This window comes from Lingula anatina, chromosome 1 (genome assembly GCF_051362555.1).
Source record: "Lingula anatina isolate TDL-2025a chromosome 1, LinAna3.0, whole genome shotgun sequence".
NCBI classification, from domain to species: domain Eukaryota; kingdom Metazoa; phylum Brachiopoda; class Lingulata; order Lingulida; family Lingulidae; genus Lingula; species Lingula anatina.
In genome coordinates this window covers 7,723,465-7,739,819 of record NC_141767.1, presented here as the reverse complement: position 1 = coordinate 7,739,819, position 16,355 = coordinate 7,723,465, and the positions used below count along the sequence as shown (strand labels likewise).

Here is a 16,355-nt window from a genome sequence, read left to right as displayed (position 1 = left end):
CTTTAACAATCGCAAAAAAGGGAATAGCATGTAAATTTCTGAAAGATTTTTCGGTCCAGACCTTATGGACTAAACTGCTTCTGGTAGAGTTTAAGGTTCCTGAGGGTAATCTAGGGGAGACCGGGGCTAGTTGGCACAGTTAGACACATTTGACCTTGTAGAGCCAACTAGGATTGAGTTGGAGTAACAAAACCGGTTTCAAAGTTTGCCCCATGAACTAAGCAGCCTTGAAATTAATTTTTACCCATTTTTAATTTATCAAATTGATCTTTGAGAGTCTTTGATTTTTTTCTTGTCTTTTCTGGAACACCTCGTCATTTTTACTTTTTTGGAAGTGGTATCATTTATCATTTGTGTTCCTTGTAGATGATTACCACGTTTTCCTAACTGTAGAAGATGTTGACATTGACTGCCGCAAGAAAAATAAAGTAGGTTTGGGTGAATTCCTTAGAGGACCGTTTTATATATTTAATTAACAACTGGGCATCCTTATAATGTATGAAATATATAAAATGTACAACATGGATTAGATATATTTGTAACCTCGCCACTCTTTGAACAACATTATCATCAGTATGTGTATTTTTACAGGTAAAGAGTGATTGGTTTGTTGGTCTTACGGCAGCTGAGTGCAGATGCCCCCGGGACTGGTGCCAGCGGCTCGTTGGTTGGTATGTTTGTTCTTTTATATATTCTATATTAAGACAAAGAATGGGACACCGGATTCTACTCCTTTTTTCCAGTGGAACCCCCCCCCTCCCCACCACCCACCCCCGATAAGAGCACCTACAGCCTTCATAACATAACATGATGCGCTACCCGTGAAACTGTTCAGGTGTTTGCCCTCATAAAAACGTTGCAACGGCTTTATTTCTTTATATATATAGATCGGAAACACTTTGAATTTCAGGCGCTTCCAAAATGTTGACCGTCATTTCTACGGCTTGCTTGTCAAGGAACTACATGGACCCCACCTGAAAGGTAAGGTGGAAACTACTTTTACTACCTCATAAGTAAAAATTATCAAACACAAGCCGAAATATTTTCGTACCGTTAGCTTACGGCCAACCTGGGCGAAGGCCTTCATCAGACTGATGTGAGTAGATGTTGACACGCACTGACCGCTAGGTGGTATAGCGGCCAAGACCCTCTTATAATTGTCAGGAAGATCGACCCCCCCCCCCCCCCCCCGGTCCCTATTCATGCTTGGCTTGTGACGGCTGATGTTGATCGCTTTATGTTACGCGGGGTGTCAGTTGACTCAGATTCAAGGATCTTGGTTGAATTCCAGTCGATACTGTGTCCGGTCTCTATTACATGTTCAGAAATGGCAGAGCTGGTATTGCCTACAGTCGCTGATTTTCTGTGTTCACTCACCCTGGTCTTCAACTGTCTACCTGTCTCACCAATGTAAAAAGAATTACAGTCATGACAGTTGATATCGTATTATATTGTCACACAACGTTGTTCTCAAGGGGTTTTGTCCTTCAGTGCCACTTAGTAGGCTTGTTAAGGACCAAAAAATGGCTAAACGCTGCATTTTGTAGTACAAATTTCTAACTTGGCATAAATGTTCCTTGGGCCAAAAGAATTTTCAAAATGTTTTTGGCGGCCATCTTGGAGTTGAGGGATAAAAGGGCCACCAATGGCCTCAATAATGGTAAAAATGTGTTTTTTTGCTCATAATATAGTCCAATAGCGATGGTATATAATAAAAAATTGCATTGAGATATATTTGAATACGGGTTATTAATATCCATGGTTTTGCAACGTTCTCACATATCTTGGTAGGCACTTAAAACACCCTCTTTGTCCCTTCAAATCACCTACTATCACCAAAACAATATCAAAAATGACTTTTGCACCCCAAAATAGTAGGAATCGATATATATATCAAGTATATATAGACCAAACGCTTCAAAATTCAACATAAAACAGCAAAATTATGTCCACTTTCAAAATGGCGGGTGGCGGCCATCTTGGATTTGAGGCACAAATTGGCCAACAATTGCTTCCAAATGATCAAAAATGGGTTCCTTGTCCCTAATTTAGTCAGGTTTGATAATCTATACATGTTTCTAGGTCAAAAATTAATGGGAATATGAAATATTATATATTTTGGCACCTAATTTTCATAATTTATGCTAATTTATGCATGGATAGAGCGCGTCTCTTTGGATAAAAAAATTTCTTTTGGCCCAAGGAACATTTATGCCAAGTTAGACATTTGTACTATAAAATGCAGCGTTTGACCCCTTAACAAGCCTACTAACTAGATGTTAACATCATGTTACAATTGTTTCAATGTGTTTGTACTGGGGCCTAAAGGCTGTGTTGACACTGTGCTTTTTGTAGATCCTGCACACTTTCTCTGAAATTCCTTTACAATAAGGGAGAATCACTAACTGTTTTTCCTGTCTGTATCTGTTGGCTCACGGTTGGTCTTGGCGAGGTTTTGTCTTTAAAGCCCAGGGTGGGTAACCACACGTCATGAGAGCCTCATTTAGTGTCTTGTTCTCCAGTGTCTTGTCTTCCTCATTTGTCACGATCGTGTTGCACCTGTGTTTTAAAGTATTTACTACCCCAAATACCAATGGAATTGTTTTCCTCCAGCTCTCTAGTGAACTTGATGTTACGGTCTTGACTGTCGATAAAGTCAGTGATAGTAGTTATGTGGATTCTGTGGCAGATGGTGAACGTGTCGTCTACATATCTCAAACAAAGACGTGGAGGATTGGACATAGATCCCATTGCGGGATCCTCAAAGTACTCCATATACAGACTGGCCACAATAAGACTGATTGGACTGCCCACACCCTGAGCTTCAGAGATAACTTGACACTAACCTCTTCACTATAGCCTATCTTCATCGTGTCAGTGTATGTCGGTGTAAGTCGGTAGGCCTACACTAGTGAATAGTGCACTCACATCATACGATACTAGGGCTTCCTGTAGTCCCAGAATGATATCCTTCACTTTATCCACTAAGTCGTTAGAGTTCATTACATGGTGACATAAATTTTCCCACTAATGAGCGCTATACCACCTAGCGATCAGTGAGTGTCAACATTTACTCACATCAGTCTGATGAAGGCCTTCGCCCACTAATATATAATTTATTTTGCCCCAACAGGATGGTTGTGGTGTCAGTCCTGTAGGAACCATTTATTCCAACTGGAAGATATCGTTCCCAAGGATCCAGTGTCATCCAAGATAGTCTACAAGGAGAGTACAATTATTGGTCGAGTGTTTGGAGTCCGCGTTCCAGTCCTAAAGGATGAACACGGTTAGTGTTTAAAATGTGACATTAAAATGTTTCGGTTAAAAACGAAAAGAAGACCATGGGTAATGCCAGAAATACTTCACTCGATAGCTATGACATAATTTTTAAAATGCTAAACTGTAAATAGAACTACTTTGTTATGCGTATATACATATACCTATAACCCTAACGCACACTACAACCTAATCACTCTGCGTAGTGATATCTGGAATAAAGTTAGTTTGGCAAGCACATGGAGTCTTGAGTTGATAGCACTCATAAACATGGTGTCAGAATCGGGATGATTTACCTGTTTGTAGGAAACCCGCTGACTGAAAAAGCATTATAAATTATGGCGGAAGGACTCAGAAAACCTACTCCTTTGTCATTCGAAGGAAACGTAGAACAGAACTGGAAAACTTTCGTGCGTGAGTACGATATATATGTTGGAGCTTGCTATAGCGAGAAAACGCCAAAGCAGAAAGCGTACATGCTATTAAATCTCGCCGGTAGCGATGCTATCGAAAAATTTGAATCATTTACATTCAATGACGATGAAGACAAAGAAGATCCAGACATTTTAAAGGCCAAGTTCAGTGAGATTTGTAATCCCAGAACCAACGTTATACTTGAACGATACAGATTTAATTTACGCGCGCAACAAGATGGCGAGCGATTTCAGTCATTTTTAGCTGACCTGAAACACAAAATCAAAAGCTGCAACTATGGTAACCTTGAGGAAGACATGTTACGAGACAGAATAGTCATCGGTATAAAACATGAGAATACCAGAAAGGTGTTGTTGAGAGAGAATAACCTCACACTTACAAAAGCGGTGCACATTTGTCAAATTCACGAGTGCTCCGAGGTCGACGCCAAGCAAATGCAACAGCAGAATCCAGTGACAGTGCATCTAGTCAACAAAAAGAAGGCACAGAAGCCACGACAGGCTTTTAGCCATGGCAGATCACAAGCAAGTGAGACGGCCAAATGCAGAAACTGTAGCAGTAGTCACGCCAAAGGAAAGTGCCCAGCTTATGGTAAAAGTTGCCACAAGTGCGGTAAGCTCAATCATTTCCAAGTTGCATGTAGAAGCCAGTCACAGAAAAGTAAATCACCCCGTACACTCAAGGTCATTAGAGAAGTTAACACTGACTCTTGCAGTGACACTGAAGCAGATTTACTTGTAATTGACTCAGTGCATAGCCCACACGCAGCAAAGAAAGACTTACATGTAAAGTTTCTAGTCCATGATGTGAGCACAGAAGTCAAAGTTGACACAGGAGCTAAATGCAATGTAATGAGCCTAGCAACGTTTGATATGCTTCGAGACAGAGAAAGCATCAACACAGCAGACAAAATGAAACTTATTGGCTTTACTGGAGATGCCATAACTCCAGTGGGAAGTGCCATTTTATCCTGTGAACTTAGAGGTGAAACACATGACATTAAATTCAATGTCATTGATGCCAATGTCCAGACATTATTAGGACTACCAGACTGTATGAGGCTGAAGCTGTTACAACTGGGAGAAAGTGTGTACAGCGTGAGCACCACACCAGACATGTTTGCAGAATTCCCAGATATTTTTGACCAAAGGTTGGGACAACTACCTGTGAAGTACAAGATTACAGTTGACTCCCAAGTGACCCCAGTAGTCAGGCCAGTACGCAAGCTACCTGTTGCTGTTAAAGACAAGGTCAAGCAGGAACTAAGAAGAATGGAAAGCCAAGGAATCATAGCCAAGGTGACCAAACCTACAGATTGGGTTTCAGCAATGGTGGTAACCACGAAGAAAAACACGGACACAATAAGGATATGCATTGATCCAGGTGACCTTAACAAGGCAATCAAGCGTCCCAGGTACCCCATGAGAACCGTGGATGAAATCATAAGTGATATGCCCAATGTGCATTACTTCACTGTTTTAGATGCCAAGCAGGCCTTTTACTGCATTCCATTAGAAGAAGAATCTTCTTACCTGACCACATTTGGTACACCATTCAGTCGCTACAGATACCTACGACTGCCAATGGGAATCAGCTCAGCATCAGAAGTATACCAGCAAGCAATAGAAAACTTGATGAACGGGCTGCCATGTAAAATCATAATGGATGACATCCTAGTGTCAGGCGCGACAGAAGAGGAACACGACAAAAATTTGAGAGCAGTTCTTCAGAAGTTGAAAGAAATCAACATAAAACTCAACGCATCCAAGTGCAGATACAAGATGACCAGTGTGAACTATGTGGGACACACATTCACAGCTGATGGTCTCAAACCAGACCCAGAGAAGGTCAGAGCAATCCAGGAGATGCCCAAACCCAGAGACAAGACAGAGTTGTTACGTTTTCTAGGTATGACCAAGTACCTGTCCAAGTTCATTCCACAGCTTAGTGAGAAGTGCGCACCACTTAATGAACTTCTACGCAAAGATAACTTATTTGTTTGGAACCATGCACATGACACAGCCTTAGAAGCAATCAAGCAGGAGATAAGTCAGGATTCCTGTTTAGCATACTATGATGTTTCCAAGGAAGTCACGCTGACCTGTGATGCTTCACAAGCAGGCTTAGGAGCTGCATGTCTACAGAATGGGAAACCAGTGGCATATGCATCCAGAGCAATGTCAGACGCAGAGAAACGCTATGCCCAAATTGAGAAGGAACTTCTCGCAGTAGTTTTTGCATGCGCCAAATTCCGAGATTATATATATGGCAAGGACATAACCATTGAAACTGACCACCAACCACTGATCTCCATATGGAAAAAGCCACTAGCAAGTGCCCCAGCAAGACTGCAACGAATGCTACTACAGCTGCAACCATACCGCATCAGACTGGTATACAAGAAAGGGAAAGATTTGTTGGTTGCTGATACACTGTCAAGGGCATACTTGAATGAAAGCAAGGATGAATCTGAGAGCAGTGACGTGGAAGTTCTGTCCATAATACCTGTCGCAGACTACAGGATGGAAGAGCTAAAAGCAGCCACAGCCAAGGACCCTATACTGAAGAAAGTATGCAGTACAGTTCATGAGGGATGGCCTAAAAGTGAAAAGAACTGTGACCCAGATTTGAGACAATATTTCGCATTCCGAGATGAGATCATAGTTGATCAAGGTGTAGTGCTGAAAGGAAGCCGGATCATCGTGCCAGCAACTTTACAGCATGAATATGCATTGAAAGCACACAGAGGACACGCAGGCTGTCAAGCAACAAAGTCGAGGGCTAAAGACATAATGTATTGGCCCAGCATGATGAAAGACATTGACAGTATTGTAGAAAACTGTACCGTGTGCCTGTCTATGAAAAAGCACCAGCAGAAAGAACCACTTATGTCTTACCCAGTACCGACCAGACCATGGTCTATTGTGGCTACAGATTTATTCGAGTGGAGAGGTGTAAACTACATGGTAGCAGTAGACTCGTACACTAGCTGGTATGAAGTCAATACCCTAGGGAACAGTACAGCCAGTGCAACAGTTATAAAAAAACTTAAGTCGCATTTTGCAAGATTTGGCATTCCAGATATCCTCATTTTTGACAATGGTCCACAATTCAGTGCCAGAGAATTCAAGGAATTCAGCCAAGCTTGGAAGTTCAACCATGTAACCAGTAGCCCCCATTTTCCGTCTAGTAATGGATTGGCAGAAAGAGCAGTACAGGCAGCAAAAGCGCTTCTAGAGAAAAGTGCACGTGAAGGCAGTGACCCTTATTTAAACCTGCTAAATAGCAGAAATGTACCAAGAGATCCAGTGCTTGGATCAGCGGCCCAGAGGATGATGGCACGTCGCACCAAAAGTGACATACCTATAAATGAATCATTACTAGCTCAGAAAATACTTGACCCAGAGATAATTACACACCGCCTTTCAGAAAGGAGATTACAGCAGAAAAACACATATGACAAGACAGCTAAACCACTCCCAGCATTGCAACCAGGTGACAGAGTCATGCTGGAAAGCAAAACAGGTTACAACAAACCAGGGATAATCACCAAGGAAACTGCCCCGAGATCCTACAATGTCCAGTGTGATGATGGCAGTGAACTTCGCAGGAACAGAAGACACATCCTGAAAATGCCAGACCAGCACAAATTATCACCAGATTCAGGGGATATGAAACCAGATAATCAGGACAGTGCGAAAATTACGAGAAGTGGGAGAGTTATAAGACCACCCAAAAGACTGATAGAGGAATAAACCATACATGAGGACTGACATTCATTTGTGTTTGTTATGTATTGTTATTTCAGAGTGCCAGTGCAGGAAAGCACTAAGTTATGCAATATTTTCAGTGACATTCTTTTTACTTTACTTTCTGGGAAAGGAAAGGATCAGACAGACTGTAATTGACAAACTGTTGAAAGTGAATTCAGAGACTGTTGAGAATACACTAAAGTTAGACTGTTGAAAGTGAATTCAGAGACTGTTGAGAGTACACTAAAGACTGTGAATATAAGAGACTGTTAACATTGCAAAGTTTGCAATCATTCAGAGACTGTTCGTTTATTTGTCACAGTTAATTAATGTCAGATCAAATTCATTCAGGAGGACAGAGACTTTTCTTTCATTGAACATTAAAAAAAATGTTGACTTTGATGTTAATGTTGATTGTTTGACTTTGATGTTAATGTTGATTGTTCATTATTGACTTTACTTAAAACACTCAAAGTTATTCATTAGAAATACAATCAGTAAAAAGTTACAGTGCCAAAATCAAGGGACTATCTAGAGCTAGCAATACTGAGCTACAGTTACAGCAGTCCAGTAATTTAATAAAGGGAACCGGAGAAGATCAGCATTGGTCAGAATTGTGCCGGAAGTGACGTGCAGTGGTGTTAGAAACGAAGCTGAGTGGTCATTTTAACATAGAGGTGAACGGCAGTGAAGACGGGTTGTCGGAGGAAAAAGAAGTTTTCTAAACAACATGGTAAGATAACTCTCTTTTTTACGCATTTTGGGCAGAGAAAACTTGTAGAAATAATAAATGCGTGATATGAAAACGTGACACGGAACTTGAAGGTGCAAAATCGTGCTTAATTTGCGGTCAACTTGTTTAGAAATAAATGCTGCGTCGACCGCCAGCGCGACAAAAAGCGTAAAGGGGAAATAATTCCCGGGAGTCTGTAAATCGTCGCCATGTGGAAATTTGGCATTAATATAATCCGATATGTCCATATCTAAGTATTTTTGGGTGTTTTATGGTATGGGCTGCAATTACAACGATGTATTAGAGTTCTTGAAGGACCTTGTGAAAACCAGGAAGTAGTTCGTAACTAACAAGTGAAGTGTACCGATCTCCGACTGCTGTGCACAGCTGTATCTTTTTTTCAATATATTGACGAATTTTTGTCACAGGACAAATAAAACATTTCACTGACAAGATCTTCCCAAAAAGACAAAAAGAGAATTCAGGTGAGCTGACAGGTAATTAAGACTAGCTCAAAGTACTAATAATTGACATTATTATACAATACTCAGTTGGTAAAACGATTCTCACAGGTAGATAAGATGTAACATGACCAATTTCTATAGGCTAATGATTGCCAGCCTGAGGAAATTGATTGCCAGTCTCTTTTGTCAGTGATTTTTAACTCAGATAAGAGGCTGTCAGAATGTCACCTTTGTCTTGGCATTTGTTTCTGATTAGCGCCTTCCCCAGTGTAAAAGGTATATCAGTGTGATCATGTGTGTGAAATTTCATGCCAGATGGACATATAAAGATCTAAAAATTCGTCAATATATTGAAAAAAAGATACAGCTGTGCACAGCAGTCGGAGATCGGTACATTCCACTTGTTAGTTACGAACTACTTCCTGGTTTCCACAAGGTCCTTCAAGACCTCTAAAACATCGTTGTAATTGCAGCCCATACCATAAAACACCCCAAAATACTTAGATATGGACATATCGGATTATATTAATGCCAAATTCCCACATGACAACGATTTATAGACTCCCGGGAATTATTTCCCCTTTACGCTTTTTGTCGCGCTGGCGGTGGACGCAGCATTTATTTCTAAACAAGTTGACCGCAAATTAAGCACGATTTTGCACCTTCAAGTTCCGTGTCACGTTTTCATATCATGCATTTATTATTTCTACAAGTTTTCTCTGCCCAAAATGCGTAAAAAAAGAGAGTTATCTTACCATGTTGTTTAGAAAACTTCTTTTACCTCCGACAACCCGTCTTCACTGCCGTTCACCTCTATGTTAAAATGACCACTCAGCTTCGTTTCTAACACCACTGCACGTCACTTCCGGCACAATTCTGACCAATGCTGATCTTCTCCGGTTCCCTTTATTGTTATAGCTTTCTAGAAAAGGGGAGATGTAAATAGAACTACTTTGTTATGCGTATATACATATACCTATAACCCTAACGCACACTACAACCTAATCACTCTGCGTAGTGATATCTGGAATAAAGTTAGTTTGGCAAGCACATGGAGTCTTGAGTTGATAGCACTCATAAACATAAACCGTTTTAGAAAAAGTGAAAATGTGAAGGTTATAGGGTGGGGGGGATACTGAGAAGTTGAGTCTCAGTTCCAGTGGAAAGATAATTGTATACGGTGAACATTGTGTTGCGCGTTGGGTAAATTTTGGAATCCCATCTTTGTTTTGAATGAGCGTAAAAGGCTGCTTTGTTAGGTGTGACATGATATGGTGTATACCGTGTTGGGCCCTCAAATAAAACGTCTATTTCCAGGTATCCTAAGAAAGATTCTAACCGTAACAGGTGATAAGTTGATGGGAAACAGAGGGGACCCTGTAAAGGTAATTATAAGAAACCACATCGAAGTCAATGAATTCAAACAACAAAACCAAACGATGACGTTTCCATAAAGACTTGACAAACAAAAGGTGCCAAGAAAAGATGACGGAGAGAAAATTACTCTTTTTCCCGCGTGCAAAACGTGGTTGGTTGCAAAATCATGAAAATGCAGTAGAGCTGCATTTTGCAAATAAGCAAAAAGTAATACGCATTTTACCACCACTGTGCATTTTTAACCAGTTATTTAACATCCAAGTCACAGACTATTTGAAGTATTAAAGAGTTATAAGTGTGATGGGGATGGAGGGACCTTGACACCGAGTATGGTGTATATTAATATCGATATTTGCGCTTATGTTTTTACTGATAAAAATGGATTTTCTCAATAGGCAGGGGATGGCTGGTTTAAGGATTATAAAGAGTTTTGTCCAGTATGCTGCTCAACCTGTGAAGAAATCATAGGGCGGTATGTACCATTTGTCTTTAACATGTTAAATGCGATTCGGTCTTTATTCCGTGTATTTCAGCCACTTTTTGATGTATCCTTCAAAATGAAGTGAAAGTGAAGGAATTGTGACATTTTTTCAGTATCGACAACCAAGACGGTTATCACTTATTTCTAATACTAGTTTGCTATTTTATTACTAGTTGGCTATTTTATAGTGAAAACTAAGCAAAACAAAATCTTTTTTTTTCACAGGGAATATAAGGCGACCAAGAAGGGCGGCGACACACTTGCCGTTGTGTTTTGGGAGAAAATTGGTGGACAGTTTACCATTCCTACAGGTAAAATATAAAAACCATTACAAATATAAATACGGATGTGAAGCAATGATAATATACAAGTCATAACTGAAATATACAGATTTGTGAGAGCGAAAGTGACAGCACCATATTTATTGTTTCCAGGTCTCCGCTCTCTTCCTTATAGTAACGTCAGTGACAGGAAGGCCATTATTGTGGGAAACACTTACGTCAGCGACCCCGATACGCGGAACAAACTCATGTGCTGTGCCAACGACGCCGACGCCATGGAAAGAGAACTAAAAAGTCTTCGCCTTCCCTTCGAGGTGCGCACATTGAAGAACGCAACCAAAGATCAGATCATTTCAGCTTTAGAGAATATTCCGACAGAGAAAGACCAAGTTGTGCTGTTCTACTTCTCTGGGCATGGATCAGCCGAGAAAGGGTTTCACTTCATAGTTCCCGACAGCGATGACCGCCGGCACTGGGAGGAAGCAACCACGACGAGTTCAACCACGACGAGTTCATACATAAATATTCGCCAAATTGAAACGCTGTTGATGAAGACTGGGGCAAGGGTGAAGATTTCTATCATCGATGCCTGCAGAGGAACAGGTCAGTTCCACGACCAAGTTTCAGAAGAGTGTAGGAAGGCCGTGGACGATCTTTCACGCAGTTATCTGGATGATGATGATGATGGTGTCTTTGAAGAAGCAAGTTGTACACAAGTGGAAGAACGTGACGACGAAGAGGAAAACAGTACTCAGAGTACTGACGAAAATCGCGCCGCAACTACGAGCGTCGAGCCCAGCAGCGATGAGAATGGGAGAGATTTCCGTCGCTTAAATGAGTCCCACCAGGGGTATGGGTTTGTTAAGATGTATTCATGCGCGGACGATACCCTCTCTTCTGCCGGCGACCGAACATCCTTGAGCAATTTCACCAAACATCTGGTCAGCGAAATGACGAAAGAGCTTAGCATTTATAGGCTTTTTCAGCACGTGAACACCTTGATGAAAAGCGACGCAGGGCGCTTGAAGCAAGTACCACGTGTTCATTCAACACTTACCGAACCGTTCCGTTTTCAGACTCGTGATCTGCCGGATTTTTCTCACTTGCCAGCCAACAGGGATTAAGTTATGATACCATCAGTCGTCAAGCTTGATATTGATAGCTAGATAATCAAAATCTTAATTTGCTGCTTTATTCAAATATGAAGTAAGATAATATACCAATACAAATATAAGGTATAATTTTTGAAAAGATACAGAACAAATATAGTCGTTCCATATATTACGCTTCATGCTAGCAATTATACATTTTAGGATATTATATAATTTGACACGTTTTAAAGACAATAATCCAAAATTTCAAACAATCATACGAATAGGAATTGTTTGACAAATACATAGGCGACACATAAATGTATTGCATGTAAACGTGGATTTCAGTGACACAAATTCAACTTAAAGGTGCTATAAGTTTACAATAATATACTATTTCAAAGTTATTCAATTATTCAATTCATTTTGCTGATTTCTGGTCATTCGGTTATTTTGCATATTTTCATATATGTACTACTTCTTTATCTCAGTGTAGCAGACCATACGTAATTCCAGTGTATCCGATTTTCAGTGCATGTTGACTTCTTGAAAATACCTTTATTTAATTATATTCATAATCACTGCATCATACATTTTAACACTAAATTATTTTTATATATTATGTTGACCAGCCTCAGCAATGTCTCAATCTGTTGATTTTGAAAAACATAGTAATAAACATATCCACGTGCGATAGCAACTTTATAATATCTCGTTTTGTTTGTCCATTTATGTGCAGATTTGATTTCGGAGATAAAAATGGAGCTTTCTCATTGGGATGTAAAAGTAAAAAATTAAAAGAAATGGAGTTTTGAAATATAATGCAGAAAAAAAGTTCCCAGTCCCCAGAGGCAATTCGGCTTTTGAACTCTGAATAAGCCTAATTAAACCAGATATCATAAAGTGCGAGAGCAAGTACATGGCACCTGTATAGTATAAGGTTTTTTTCACTCTTCATCCCAACGCTGCCTTGTTACTTTGAAATGGTTCTGGGGCTTTGAAATTCTACAATAGTTTTCCGAACAAAATTATTTTTGGCACGGCTTATGAATGATGGCGAGAGATTTGCAAAAACTTCAATTGTAAGACCACTTCACCCCCAACTTCTCCCCCCTCTTTCTCTCTTGTTATTTTGGGAAAACAAATTTAAGGCTCTTATGCTCCAGGTAAAGTACAAGAATTTCTGGGCTACGAATTTTTTATCTCAATAACATTTTCATTGCAACGTTCGATAGTGGGGTGAATTTCAAGCATATGTAAAGAAGAAAATTTTTTGCACTGGTTATAAAAGTTAAATGTTAACTGCATCTCCGGGGCATCCTTTCAAGAGCAAGATGAAGCTCCCCGAAAGCTCTCTGTGCCAGAGTAACGGTGAAGCCATTGGCAACAGAATGTTGGTTTCAGCATATGGATTGGGGCAACTACCCACTTGAATGCTTGTTGCGCAACCACCGACGGGAATCTATTCAGTGTCTAATCAGGAATTAAGTGACAAGTTTTTAGTGAGTCGCTGTGTATGATCCTCTGATCTGTTTGTCCGCTGTTCTGAATGCGACCTATGGCTCCTGCAGGAGCTTACCAGTATGCCTGGCAAATCGCACTCCTATCTACTTCTCCAAATTATGCAGAAATTCCTTCTCCTTGTTAGTTGGAGTCTGCGAGCTGGAGAAAGGAAGAGGGGACCCCTACCCATTTTTTTCACTTCCTTCCATTTAAATGGAGGCAGTCTTCATGACCTTAAAAAGACAAGTTAAGATAGACATACGGTCCCGCCTCCAAGACAAATAGGTATACCAGATAGGAAGACAGTATCACTGTGCAGACGAAACAAACCACAGGGTGCATTAGTAGTCTGTTAATTTGTATACTATTTTAGAAGCCCCTGATATCAGGCGGCACCCCACCCACCACCATCCACAACCCTTCAACTTTTGGAGTTGTCCGACTCAGTGACAAATTTAAGGTGCCGATTTAAACAATCCGAATTCCTTGTAGATTTTACATTCGGTTGTACATTTTGTTAGCGGAGGTTTTTGTTGCACCTGAATTCGCCTCGCCGCATAAGCCTATTGGCAGTAGTGGAAACTAATGATGTTTCTAATATCCTGAAATTATCAAATAAATCTCCAAATGTCAAATTGCATTAAACTCAAATTTTGATATAAAATGCATGTATCTGTTTAAAACGATGTAACGACTGAATACACGATAGGCACATTGCATTGATAACTTAATATTGTATGCACCCAATGCTCCCAATGCAGCCTCCATGCCAGCACTGAATTACCCTCTACCTCTGATCGATCAGCAAGAAATGTCCACAATAATAACTGCGACCCTGGTAGAGGGTAAACACACAATACGACTTTATCTCTATAGACTGTAAACAACGTATTATGGAGAATTACAAACTACTGTAAAAACAAAGGCTACGTGAGGTAACCGATAATGCTTGTGAATTTTGAAGTCCCCGGCAAGAGACAAATGTGTGGATATTTAATGAAAACAACCTGTAGTCTCTGTAAAGGACATTAGTTTGCTGTTGTGTATCTAGATTGTTTATTGACAATGATTTATTACTGACTGTTGAAATAGTGGCGCTCTATATCATAGCTCATCCCAGTATGCCTTCCTTTATAAAGGGTACCGGAGAAGATCAGCATTGGTCAGAATTGTGCCGGAAGTGACGTGTAGTGGTGTAAGACGTAAAGCTGAGTGGTCACTTTTAACTGGAGGTGAACGGGAGAGAAGACATGGACTCGGAGAAAAAAGCAGTTTTTCAAACAACATGGCAAGATGACATTTCTTCTTTACGCATTTTGGGCAGAGAATACTTGTAGAAATAATAGGCACATGATATGAAAACGTGCCACGGAACCTGAAGGTGCAAAATCGTGGTTAATTTGCAGACAACTTGTTTTAAAATACATGCTGCATCGACCGCCAGCGCGACAAAGAGCGTAAAGGGAAAGGAATTCCCGGGAGGCTATAAATCGTTGTCATTTAGAATTTTGACATTTATATAATCTAATATGTCCATATCTAAGTATTTTGGGTGTTTTATGGTATGTGCTACAATTATAATGATGTTTTAGGGTCTTGATGTTTTAGGCAGCATGTATTTCAAAACAAGTTGTCTGCAAATTAACATGATTTTGCACCTTCAAGTTTCGTGACACGTTTTCATATCATGTGCCTATTGCTTCTACAAGTATTCTCTGCCCCAAATGCATAAAGATAAAATGTAATCTTACCGTGTTGTTAGAATAACTGTTTTTTCTCCAAGCCCACGTCTTCATTCCCATTCATCACCAGCTAAAAATGACCACTCAGCTTTACGTCTTACACCACTACTCGTCACTTCCGGCACAATTCTGACCAATGCTGATCTTCTCCGGTACCCTTTATTGAGGTTGCTGAATTAAAGGAAGAATATTGGTATTGTGCGTAAGTAAGATCGTCTGCATGCTCTCTAAATCTGAGGCCTCTTAGACTGCATTCCCAGAGATTTAGATCGATCCAACTAGATCGACCTAACTCCCTGGGGGTTCACGCTAAATTGCTGTCAGCCGATCACGCACGGAATTTAATTACCCTCTTATGCCCCTATTTCACACAGACCACGAATTCCACGAATTGCCATGAATTGACAAATTTCAGGATTCGAGGTTGAATCGTAATCAGTTCGTGAAGTTCTTAACAGATTCGTATATAATCGTAGTCAGTTCTTGCAATTCTTGATCAATCGGGAATTCGTGGCAAAAATTTTGAGCTGTTCAAAATTTTGGCCACGAACTCTCGATTTCAAAAATTCGTAGTGAATTTCTGGACAATATTCGTGCGATTCCAAATTCCCTCTTTGACGCTCGAGTTGTTCCTCTCCAACCTCCCATTACACCGGGCTTACGAAAAAGGAACCCTTCCATTAGACAGGTATTTGTAATGCGACCTCTGCGGTTACGTCACCTCCTGAATAGGATTGTGGAAAGGACCGACTCGAGCGTCAAAGCGGGAATTTGGATTTACGGTTTGATTGTGCGTATGCCATGCACGGAATTTACAAACGATCGACGGGATGACGTAGCCTGCAGCATTTGCGGTAAGCGCTCCGATGCCCGGCATTATTTTATTTAGATTATTATGTTTAAATTTGTGGAATCTTGTTTCACAAGCTTAGTCTATTTTATTGTCTCTATGGAGGTATATGGGGACTTTACGACATTCGGCTTGAAGGCTTTAACCACTTGTTATAGTTTATTTTTGCATTGTATTGGATTAATGTGGCAGTCTTAAGTTGTTCTAGGTGGTTTTCAAGTTTATGCACCCGTTTTTAAAATCATTTAGTGATATTACGACAATCGTTTACTATCCAATCATGGTGACAGCCGAACGTGCTTGAACCGCATTATTCAGCGCGCCCTCACGGAAACTGGCGACCTAGTTACACCTGGGCTCCGTATCTCGA

The 16,355-nt window shown here is 40.4% G+C and overlaps 1 protein-coding gene across 2 annotated transcripts in view; it reads left to right on the top strand.

The window, feature by feature from the left end:
• LOC106166806 (uncharacterized) overlaps positions 1–16,355 on the top strand; it is a 52,998-nt gene that overhangs the window by 9,465 nt on the left and 27,178 nt on the right. Inside the window, exons 7-14 of one of the 2 annotated variants that reach the window (XR_015331642.1) lie at positions 367–428; positions 592–671; positions 911–981; positions 3,134–3,286; positions 9,978–10,045; positions 10,433–10,509; positions 10,744–10,829; positions 10,953–12,259. Coding sequence is in view for 1 of the 2 variants with exons in the window: in XM_086998590.1 (XP_086854716.1) it covers positions 367–428; positions 592–671; positions 911–981; positions 3,134–3,286; positions 9,978–10,045; positions 10,433–10,509; positions 10,744–10,829; positions 10,953–11,923 (1,568 nt within the window). In the remaining variant the exon portion in view is untranslated. Of the gene's footprint in view, positions 1–366; positions 429–591; positions 672–910; positions 982–3,133; positions 3,287–9,977; positions 10,046–10,432; positions 10,510–10,743; positions 10,830–10,952; positions 12,601–16,355 lie in introns of those variants that run through there. The other variant, XM_086998590.1, reaches the window with a different exon arrangement.